Source organism: Mycetomoellerius zeteki, unplaced genomic scaffold (assembly GCF_001594055.1).
Source record: "Mycetomoellerius zeteki isolate Tzet28-1 unplaced genomic scaffold, Tzet1.0 scaffold297, whole genome shotgun sequence".
Lineage (NCBI taxonomy): Eukaryota > Metazoa > Arthropoda > Insecta > Hymenoptera > Formicidae > Mycetomoellerius > Mycetomoellerius zeteki.
The window spans coordinates 186,222-198,673 of record NW_017257279.1 but is presented as its reverse complement, the minus strand read 5'-3'; the positions used below and the strand labels follow the sequence as shown (position 1 = coordinate 198,673).

Here is a 12,452-nt window from a genome sequence, read left to right as displayed (position 1 = left end):
TAAATTTCTCGCAATTTAAGAATTATTTAATATATTTGATTTTAAAAATTCGAACGACGAAGAGCTGTCGATTTCACCTCGATACAACCGAGACCCAAGAAACGAGGATTCCAAGTCCACCCGCTCACGCCCCGGAACGACCGAGCAATTAGACACTCGCAGAGGAGGAACCCGAGCGTGACTCGAGGTCCTCGTACCTGTATACTAGTCCTTGATAGCCGCTTCCCTCATGTCGATTCGCCATTGTTCCGCAGTAAACAGCACGAGCCGAGCCTCGATGCTTGTTCCTTTTTTTTTAGCAACTGAGTACCTTCCGATCGAGGTTGAATTGTAATTAGGGACATTTCCGGTAAAGACTCATGAATATCGTACGATATCGTTCGTTGATCACGTCACGCAGGATAATGTTTTCATCTTAAAACACGTGCGCACGCCCCCTCCGAGCTTATCTTATTCAATTTCGTAATAAGGACGTGTATAAATTACTCCTTTACTTCAAAAGTGACACAATTATTTTTCGATTTGACAGAAAATTGACTGATCAAATAATATCGGCAAGAGAAATATATATAATATTCTTAAAATGATCAAATATCATTTTTATCATTTTCCTTTCATCATTAAAAACTTCTCTTGTTGAGTTGTGACAATTTTTTTAAAAACTATTCTTTTTGAATTGTAACGATTTTAATGACTTTAACGAAGTTAAATTGATTCACACAGAGAGAAATGAATTTGTTATTAGAACAAAAAATGATTTGTTCTAATAATGTGTGATGGAAAAGGGATCGATCAGTTACTATTGTTTATCATTTCTCACTATTTGTCAAATTTAACAAACAATATACGGTTTACCATAAAGTAACAAATCATATTCGTTTTCGGTACCGACACATTTGTTGCCATTATATCTACAAATCAAATTTTTTACAGATATTAGCGGCTTGATAAATTAACAAAATCTTTTCTCTCCGTATACTTTTGATGATTAACAGAATAATGTTCACTTAACTCGTTTTTTGAACTATGTATATCATTTTTAAAGTGACATAAGGGAGCGATATATTTATTATTATATTATGCAAGAAAGGTAACTTTTAACTTTTTCTAAATAGAAATTAAGTATTTGAAAACTTATAACAAGAAATTTAACTATACGAGTGCCGAAAACAAAAATCTTAGAGGAAGCTACTGAATTAAACAGCACTTATTTATTTGTAAGCACTTTGGAAAAGTATATAAAAAGTATATAAAAAGTGATTTTGGCTCAGGACAATTTCCAAAGCGGATGAAATGTGTGTTACAATTAGAATAAACGTTCGGATTCATAAATACAGAAACGTTTTGGCGATGGCACACGATCGATCGACGGGGAGCAATAACTTTCTGGTGGTTTCCGAATTTTAATGTTAGTCGCGTGTAACATATCGGGTGGCGTGTAATAGCTCTCACACATGAAATGCATAACAGGGCATAAGCATAACATAAGATCGCTGAACCAATGAGCATCTTATGTAAATCAATATGGATATGTAGATCGATAGCGACATTACGCTGGATGCTCATTGGTCCAGCAGTCTTATGCTTATGTTCTGTTATGCATTTCATGAGTGACAGGCTTTAGTGGACCGAATATATGGTGACCGTAGATACGCGATTCGCGCCGGTTCGGGGATCGATCGTCGCGAAACGAGTGCAAGATTCATGAGATCATGTCGATATAGTCGTACAGGTACGACTATAAGTAAATTGACAATGGTTGTAATACCGTAAACCGTTGTAGGTACATCATTCATCGTTTCTGGAACGTCGAGACGTGTATCTGCATTCGCGCGCGAATGGTGAACGGGGCGGCGTCGCGGAATCCCGTAAATGTCCCGCTGGGGTCAACGGTCCGCCCGCGGGGTCCCGAAATACATCCCTATTATTTCCCGTTGGATTTCTCGCGAAGTCCATGTCGGAGACTACCGTGAAACTGCGACGGGGAATGTTCGAGCGCGACGAACACAGACGCGCCGTCTTTGCATCGCTGGATCAATTTTATCCATTTCTCTTTTTAGAATTGCTATAAACTATACTAGGAATCTTTATGTTTCATTATTGTTGTCTCATTGGAAGGAATGACGAATGCACGATATTTTTCTACGAAAAATTCAGAATCGACGTTTCTTTAAATATTGAAGTAATATTTTTGATAAACGATGTGTGTATAAATATTATATAACATATAATATGTAATATATACATTTCAGGCCAAAAGTTTAGAAATATTTTTTCAAAATTGACATTTTTGAGATTACTTATTCAAATATCCAGAACAATGTGTTTTTTTAACAATAATTTTTCAGATCTTATAATAACAATTGTTAAATTTAAAGAATTATTATAAAAAACACATTGTTATGAATATTTGAATAATTCTAAAAATTCTATTTTTTTTTAAGTATTTCTAAACTTTTGGCCTGGAGTGTAAATACAGTTATATGATATTAATCAACATTTATTCCGATTCTAGCAGTCGCAAAAGACGCGTTTTCTTTTGATAAGAAGTGATTTTCGCGAAGAAAAACTTCCTTAGCCGGTTGAGGCTAATGTAATTTTTATTTTTACTCATCGAACTGTCAAGGGATCGCTTTTTTCCACTCAGGAGACGATACAGTTCCGATGACACTTTGACCCTGATTACTCAGTTAAACAGCCGGCGTGTGTGCGGCACACATACGAGGATCAATGCGCGGCTTAATCCGGGAATCAATGTCACTCATTGCTTCCAAGGTTTGGTAGGGGATTGAGATAGTTACAATATAATACATCTGTTGCACACGCTTACAAATCCTGTTTGACATGCACTAGTCTAAACATCGATGATGAAAGTAACGAAAAGATTTTCATTCATTTTTTTTTTCATGCATCTTAAGGTCTAATTAAAAATATTCACTCATCACAAAAACAATATTTTTAGCAGGTCACATGCAAACATATTGGGTGTATCGTAAAGATAAGTACATTCTCCGATTGAACTCCGAATTTCTTATCGAAAAATATTTGACTAAATACGCAAAATAAGCCTTGAATTAAAAATTTATTACTGGATGAATTTTGATGAAAAAATATAAATATACATCATTTTTTTCCCATGTAGATAAAATCAATATGAAAGAATCGATTAATGAATAACTAACTCATTATACGTTACATTGAGAACTAAGAATAAACATAAAGATACATTTTCTGATTGAATTCCAAATTTCTATTGTCAAATCTCGTAGAACAAGCATAGAACTAAAATTTTACCGGATGAATTTTAATAAAAAAATATATTTAGGTAAAAACATACTTCATAAATAAAAAGCATATATAAATTTATTTTACACTACTATTTTAAACTACTGCTTTCACAAAATGTCTTTTTATCTAAGAGTCTAAGAGTCTTTTTATCGAGATTATTTTCGACTAAACTAGTGCTGTAAATACAATATCTTTTTTCCCACGTAGATAAGACTAATGTAAAAAGAATCGATTGATGAATAATTGATTATATGTTACATTGAGAACTCCACTTTCGGTGTTGAGGAATTCGCGATTAAGCTAGCTTAACTCGAGTGTTTGCCAACGTATTATCGGGAGCATTACGATACACCTTTCATGCGAAATACGTATAACGTATAAGTACACCAAGCATCGCTCAATGACAAAGTGCCGGCAAATCAAATAGAAACAAACCAAATAGGAATAAAATCACGAATGGAAACGAGAGAATCAATCTTATCGCTCTCGATAATTAATCGTTATCATTCTCCCATAATCTCTTCGCATCTACTAATCTCCCTAAGACTGTACTTTCCCGCTTCAAACAAACATACGAGTCGTCAACGAAAACGAAGCAGAACGAACGAACGAACGAAGGCCAAAACAGCAGGATGCCATCCGGTCATCCGATGTCTCTTTACCTGTTGCACGTACCACTGGGTGGAGCTCTGGCTCTTCCGGTGGCCACCGGGTTTACAAGGGGCGCAGAGCAGCAGAGGGGTCAGTTTGTTCACCCCCTTAGCGGAGGAGACGGCGCCGGTCGCCACCGGCGTGGGCGACGCTGTGGGACTCAGCCCGTCATCCCCCCCTAACACTGGCCACAGCATCCACGTGTTTTAACCCACTGACCCCCTACTTCGTCCTCACCCCCTTTTTTCCTCGCTGCCACCCCCTCGATGCTCCCTGCTCACCGCCTTTGTCGCGGAATTGCACGTCTTCGTCTCTCGTCTTCTTCTTCGCGTCCTCTTACTCGTCTTCTTGCTTCGCCCCCCTTGGTATCCCACCCTCTTCTTCTCGGGGGAACAATCTCTTCTTCCGGAAAACTTCCTCCCGCGTTACTGCGCGAGTTGTCGCGATGCCCGTTGCCGACGAACTGAGATCGTCGCGTCACCACGCCTCGATGTCGATGACGACGTTGACGTTCACGCGCGATAGCCCGCTCGGGATGCAGGAGCGTATCATGGTATCAGGCCGATGCGGATTTCCGACGTTCGACAGCTGCGGCTGAAGTTTGAGATTTCGATCGGTTGAGGACGACGGGCAACTTATTGTTTGCTCAGCTGCCTGAGAAGTTCGTGGAGTCACTTTGTCGTTATTTCGCGACGCTCGTCGTTATTTACGAGCGCTGGAGATTAATAACTAGAGCTAGTTTTCCGCGAGATCGTCGTGATCTTAGAACGTCATGATGTTAAAGTTTATTCATTATCAACTTTTTGTATATGTTTATTCTAAGTATACATAAATATTTAAATCCTTGTTGTAAGTTTTTAGAACTTCATAATTTGTATAAATTTATTCCATAATATTGATTTTTATTCAACGGAAGACATAAATGAGATTTTAATATAAATTATGTTTTAATTACATCTCATTAAAATTACATTAAAGAATTCGTATCATATTGTTTCAAGCTACATTAAAGCAATTTCCATTTTCAATTTTTTTAAATATTATGATGATACTTTTAGAAAGATTATTTTAGAAGAATTCGAATTTTAATTTGACATTCCCTTTCGAATTAATTTTAGTACGATCAATTGTTCACTTTTCTTTACGTTCTGCAAGCGTTACTCGCTTTTTAATTTAGATTCGGAAAAATAGATTTGTTTTGAAATACATATTTTATTCAATCGATTGTAGAATTACTTTATCTGGAACTATTTTAAAACTGGACACTTTTACGTAAATCGTTGCGTGTAGGTGCGTTTTCAGAAATAAATCTGAATTTATTTAGGTCACCCATTCTTCATATTTATATAAATTTAAATTCAACACTCCGAGTATTGACAATTTCTATTCATTCGGAGACAGAAACATTAACGAGATTTTCATGTAAATTTAGGTTTTAATTACATTCCATTAAAATTATATTAAAGAGATTTCAATATTTTATTCTTTTTAAATATTACTGATAATATAATATATTTGAAGAGATTGTATTTCAGACTAGCATAAATTTGAATTCTAATTTGGATTGCAACTTTTTTGCATTGATTCGCGCATCCATCATCGCAGCCCTGAGGCGAGTGCACAATTGTACGTTTATGCTTATCGAGAATCGATCGTTGTGTTACACCTGTCTTACAACCTGACTAACTGCGAAAACAAACATACGAACCCGATACACTCTATTTCGGGAAACTAACAAGAACGAGACGCCCCCGGACGCTTCGATAGCTCAACAAGTAATTAACTCTGAAAGGTCGTAGGTCACGTGCGTGTATGTATCTACTTCCGGTACGCGTATCATGTCCATAGCATGGACTACGCAACCCCAGGGCACTATGTATTTTGAATAAAGGATGGAGTTGCGTAGCCCGACTTCACTACCTCTTTCGCCTCTCGCAGCTAAAGGGCAGCATATATGCAAAGTGTTAAAGGGCACAGCGCGTTATTTAAATGTTATTTTACCAAAACGAAGGCAGAAATTTTCCTACAAAGGAAGAAGCTATTATATCTGTTTAACGCGTTTGATTTCACGTTGTTCGATTTAATAATTAAAATGACAACTAAGATGAATAATAATTAAAGTGGTGATACAAAAAGTTGCATGTCGTTCAGTTATTCTATTAAGTTACGATTTAATAGAGAGAATCAATTAATTGTGATAGCAATTTTCTGTCTCAATTGTTTATACTTCAAATACAGTCTTTACTGTAAGTATAAAGCAATCTTAATTTATCTATATTTATTAACTATTTATTTTCTTAGGAAAGGTAGTAATAACAGCTAAAGGAAAAAACTAAGAAAATATTAAAATTATTATCAAAATAAATATAATTTTTTAATGAAACTGTTTTTAATTTATTTTATTTTTTATTGGGTTAGAATCAAAGTTCGTAACGCTACTTCATTTGTATCATATCTACATATTTTTTTAAAAATTTGGCAATTATATCGTTCAATAAGTTTCAACTTTAAAAATCTGTCTCTTGAATTGCGGCAGAATAGTATTTAACGGAGTTATGAGCGATTTAAAAAGATCAAAATGCTCCTATTATTTAATCTGCAGTAACAAAAAAAGCCTTAGAAACATTAAAAAAATGAATTTATAGGCTTTCACATAAGAAAGTCGAAAATTGCGGTAAGTTTTTTTAGGCACGTGATAGGTCCACAAAGTGAGAAGAAAATTTTCCATTTTGTCCAACTTGTACTCTTTTCTATACGTATATAAAAATTACTAAATTCACAGAAACTCAAAAGACATCATGACTTTTCGAAAGTAGAGATTTTAAGCTTCAAAACCCTTTTTTCAAATTTAAATTTATTCATTTTTAACAAAATTAGCTGCTTGAATTTTGAAATTCGTAGCGCTATGAATTTCGATTCCAATCGAACGAATAGCATAGAACATTTATATCAATTTTGTGGAAACGTTTTGTATTTATAGCTAAAGCATTGTATTTCTCTCGTCAGACGGAGCGATTTTTCACAAATTTCTCTGCGTAATATCATCTTACACTGTTAAATCTATAGTATCAAATTTAACCTAACGTGAGTCGCCACTGCTCCTACTAAATATATCGTTATTTTTTACCAAAACGATGGTTAAATATGACACTATATCGTGTCAGTTTAATACTATATAGTGTCAACTTGACACTGTATAGTGTCAAATATAACCATTATTTTAGTATAAAATAAATTGAGTAGGAGCAATGGCGACTCACGTTAAGTTAAATATGACACTATAGATTTAACAGTGTAATATCAAAGGATCAAATGCATTTGGAATCTCACCACGTGAAACCGTGACTCATCTTGTCGATTACCAGTTTGTTATGTCATCGTTACGTTCCATTTCATTAATGGGCAGTAATCTTCATTTCGCGAATTAATCACCACGGTCGCGCGCGGAAATGATATCTCCTGGGAAGGGAACGCGAGATTCCTGACTTAACATTCCAGAACCAACGGAGGATTGCTGGAATGGAACGCGAGATGAAAGAGAAAATATATTTTTACTCCTGATTTTTATTCTCAGGGGGGAAGTATTCTTGGGGCGCGTTGTTTAGAATACTTCAGTCCGCACGGGGAGGGAAAAGCGCGTTATTATGCATTATGGAGTGCGCAATCATTTCAGAAATATGCTTCTATGCAAACTATATTTAGAATATAATGTATCCAGAAAGTTTCTCACACACAAACTCTCTCTCTCTCTCTTTCTCTCTCTCGAAATATTCCTGGCGTATTTTTGCTCTCTTCGGAGAAAAAGATTCCAGAATACCTCCTCTAACCTGCTAAAGAATTCAGAGTCAGTTTTTTCAGAATGTTCTCCCACGAGTGCGATGTCAAAACGTGCGGGAAACGTCCTTGCGGAATGTTATTCCCTTGCATTGAGAGAAAAGGATTTGGTATTTGTGGCTCTAATTACATGATGAAATAATTACGGTTGTTATGGTTAAGACTTGGGTTAAGAGTTCCATTTTTTTCGTTATTACTGTTACAACCCTGACAAAAAGTACAAAGCACTTCCATAAATTCACATAAATGTTCGATATCTAACGAAAAATAAATTGAAGTTTTTATTGAGAAAAATAAAATTTATTTTTATAATTTTAATATTTTGTTAGTTCTTTTTTCCTTTAAATTTTATTATATGACTTTTCCAAGAAAATGCAATTAATTGAGGGTACTTTATACTTATGGCCAAGGCTGTTGTATAATCTTAGTAATAATAACACTGTTTGACAAAAAAAAAACACTAGAACGAGACTAATCATTTCTCGTAGTTTTTTTGACGTTGAATATGAAATTTATTAATTTTGAAATGGAATTTATATTTAACGACTTAAAAAACTTTTAAGTTTAAATAAATATATAGTCGAAAGCTATTTATTAAATCATCGATGACTTAATTCACAGTTTTTCTGATTTATTATTTAATCTTTTTTTAAACTTATTATCTCTTATTTATTTATGAATATTTTATTAACTGTAGCCGACACAAAAAAATCCTTTTAGAAGCTGAAAGTCGTAATAATATTTAATTTTGATTGCAATAAAACTTCTCCAGTACATCATACATCGTCATTATAACGTGACAAAATTTGTCCTCCCTTTTGCAAATTGAATTGCAAATGTCTCAAAATTGTGACGTAATGGAATAATTTGAAAAACGCATTCATATTTAGCATCCAAAAAACTATAAAAAAATAACCAATCTTGTTCCAATGTTTGAAAAAGTCATTTTGAACAGTATAATTAAATTTACAGTTCTATAAAAAAAAATTTACAGTTGATACCAAAATTGACTACAAAATACAGTTAAATAATTACAATTTTTACATTTATATTTTACATTTTTTCTCTCAATGCACCAAACGAGACGGATTCCTGATTCTCGGTCATGTTTGCCAGGAATATAAAGGAGAATCGACGGAAAGAGGATACACACGTCGTCGGTCGACAATTGGGACGAGCTCGTTCCCTGCGAACGAGCTCGATCGTTGAAATTCGATTATCGCTCGCGATTGGATTTCGTTGGCTGGGTGAATGTAACGAACGTCACGACACAATGGCCCTACGACGCATTCAGTACAGTTTCAGTAGAATATTACACGGAATGATAAAAGTGTCGATGCCCGTCGACGCCTCGCTCGAATGATAAAACGAACGCCCCGTCGCGGCATGACACGAGAGACCAACGGGCGTATGTCGCAATCTTAACCCTTTTGGAAACGTGATGTTGAGTGCAACGCGAGAGTGATTAATTTTCTCGTGTTTACTTAAAAGCAAACTCTTCCAAATTCGTGATTATTTCAAGATCAATCGATATTACTTTTAAATATAATTTTCTTAACACGTTCATTTCTACGCAAAACTTTATCTCGCATTTAATTCCTAAATTAAGAACGAATTCTTCCAAATTATTCATTTTATCATTATTTTTTTGTAGGCAAAAAGAACGATTTTACTGAAGTATCTAAAAATTTAACTAAGGTCTGCAAATAATTTTGTTGGACCATCAAAATAATTATATAGGAAACGATAAACAATACAAAAGGTTTTGACATTCTAGCAATCAATTTCAATGTTCTAGATAATTATTTTAATGACTCCACAAAATTATTTTCAGATCTGTATCGAGTTAAATTTTTAGATGGTTCACCAAAACCGTTCTTTCCGTATAAAAAATAACTGCGCGATATTATTTTCTTGAACCATATTTTTTTATCACGTTTGCTTCTATGAAATTTTATCTCGTATTTCATTCCTCAATTAAGAACTCAATTAAGAGCAAACTTTCCAAATTGCCTCGCCTCCTATAATAATTGCTTCTAGGGTGAAAAATGATCACGCAATATTATTTTTCCTTAAATCGAGTCTTTCTTTTTTTTATGTTGATTTCTTCAAATTAATTGTATGAAATTTTTTCAAGTTTCATTAAAATTTATTAGCAAAAAATGCGTTTAGAAGTTTCACTACACCACGTTGCAAATGATCGAAATTATTTTCTACATTCAAATTATTCAAGACGGTGAAGCAAATAATTCTGAAGAAGTTTCTCAATTCTGTACAACTTTCCTTCTTCGTTAGTGGCGTTAATTGACATAATAGGCAAATGAAGATCTTTATAAAGAATGAGCCATGAAATTAGCTCAGGAAAATTGGCTTTTCATAAACCGATTTCTGAAATTTTTCTGACCAACGTGAGAAATAATGCATTTTTCTCTTCGCAATGGACAGATCCTGACAGCGACGTATGTCACGAGATCATGGAGCCAATCTATCTGGTGTTATCTAGGATCTCGCGTCTCCCGATGTGACATACTCCCGGGAGGAGATATAATCAGAATGCATTATGCAACACAGGTATTGTCCATAAAGGGAGACAGCGGCTCGTTCGGCGGGAGGCAGCAGGAAGTGCTTAACCCACGTTTAAGCACCTCTCGCATCTCTCGCTCCCGTGTCATTTAGCGGCTTTAATGGCACTCATGTAAAACCCTTCATCCGCAACGGAGGATCCTAATTGCTCCGGTTTCCATGCGCGCTCTCTATGCCCTAGACTCGTCATCTATAATAATTACGCCCGTCCCTTTGTACGTGCATAGTGCATGGACCACAGAATTACTCTCCGGTGCTATGAACTATCGATTTTCGGCGAAAGCGCTGTGGGAATATTTTGTGAACGTTAGTAAACATCTTTCTACCATAAACTGCGAATATTTACTCTTGGGGATTAATTCAATGAAATTAGCGACAGTAGTAAAAGACACGTTTCGATGATATTATATGAAAAAAATAGCAAATATGCGCTGAAAGAAAAAAATTGTTGCAATTACCATAATTTATAATCATTTTTGGGACAACTATATATTTACAGCAGTTTTAATCAAATATAGTCAATTGTGCTATTAATGTAGCCACACACTGCTTAGAAATCTTTAGTTTTTCCTTAACATATTTTTTAGTTATTATTAAATAATAAGCAAAATTAAGAAAATAATTATATTCACTATGGTTTGCAATTACTAAATAAAAATATTTATTTTATTTTATTTTTCTATCTTAATATTTTATTATATCAATATTTGAAATTATCATAATTTATAGTACAATTTTTCATGTTTAAGAGAACTGTACATATAAAATTACTATTACTAACAATAATGACCAAAAAAATAAAGTTTCTAACCATAATTTTTTGTATGCAATTATAGTCATAAAATATCGGACACTTTTCTCTCAGTAATTTCGTTTTGAATGATTATTGGACAGCTAATTGATGTTTTATACGGAAAAATATGATATTATATTAAGAGCATCAGTGACAGCAGTCTAGTTAAAAATAATCTTGTTAATAACAGTATTAATTTAACAAATACGCCATATGTTCTTATTTTAATAAAATATTATTAAATTCATATCTATTTATTTGTTATTTGTTTCATTAATATCATTATTGACTAAACAAGATTATTTTTTATTAGACTGCTGTTGGTTAATGCTGTCTCTAAATTTTTTGGAGAACCTTACTGTGAGAATGAAAATTGAGCCCTCTTGAAAAAGACAGGCTCAGTTTTCAATCTTTAAGTGTAAGATTCCACTTTTCAGAGTGAGACTCACTCTAAAAGTTTTGGAGAGAACACACCATTTTTTCGTATACAATTTCTTTATTGGAATAAATATTATTTGAAAAGCGTTGGACTTTTCGTAAGATTCGAATAAGAAAATTAACGGTAATGTAAATGTGCGTGCCAGTCTCAATCAAAACTGAAGGGAATAATAGTCAGAGCGAATCATGGGAAACAAATACCTAACTAATAGGTTACTCGGTTAGTCATACGTTACGTTGATACGTGAAACGTGAACGTGTACGCATGTATGCTCGCACGACTCAACAATAACTGGTTAGAGTCTTTCAAGGTGCTTCTACATCCAGGCCAAATGGATAGAAATATTTCTGTCGTGTAATTTTCCACTTCGATGCCATGCAACTTTATTTAGCACTGAAGAAGTCGTATAAAAATCGTATGAAACCTTTAGAAAAAAAAATGTACAAAATACAGCCAAAAATATTAGACATCTTATTAATCATTAATTAAAGTTTTGACTTAAAAAATAGATTTATGGCATTTACGGTAAATAATCCTTTGTTTCTTGTAAAGAAACCTTTAAACTGATGTATAATGTTGATAATCAGTAGATAACAATATAAGTAAAAGAATTCCAAATGAAATATAAAAATATAAGTGCCTAATATTTTTATCCAAGGCTGTATGTATATATCCATAAAAACTTTGATTATTAAAATTGTCAAATAAAATTATTACAGTTTCGAATAGGGGAAATACTCTGAGAGCATCTTGAAATAGCCGTGAAATCAAAAGCGGAAATGATATTCGAATGATTACGTTGAACGTTGACCGAATGAGACAGCCACCGATATTAAGAGAATAAAGAATCAAGAGAGTAAGGGA

The 12,452-nt window shown here is 34.0% G+C and overlaps 1 protein-coding gene across 4 annotated transcripts in view; it reads right to left on the bottom strand.

Annotated features, from left to right (window-relative positions):
- Rgl (Ral guanine nucleotide dissociation stimulator-like) overlaps positions 1–12,452 on the bottom strand; it is a 48,580-nt gene that overhangs the window by 14,946 nt on the left and 21,182 nt on the right. The window contains exon 2 of one of the 4 annotated variants that reach the window (XM_018450778.1): positions 3,951–4,533. The exons of the other annotated variants lie outside the window; for them this stretch is intronic. Coding sequence (XP_018306280.1) covers positions 3,951–4,136 — 186 coding nt within the window. The 5' untranslated portion in view covers positions 4,137–4,533. The remainder of the gene's footprint in view (positions 1–3,950; positions 4,534–12,452) is intronic. 4 annotated transcript variants of the gene reach the window in all.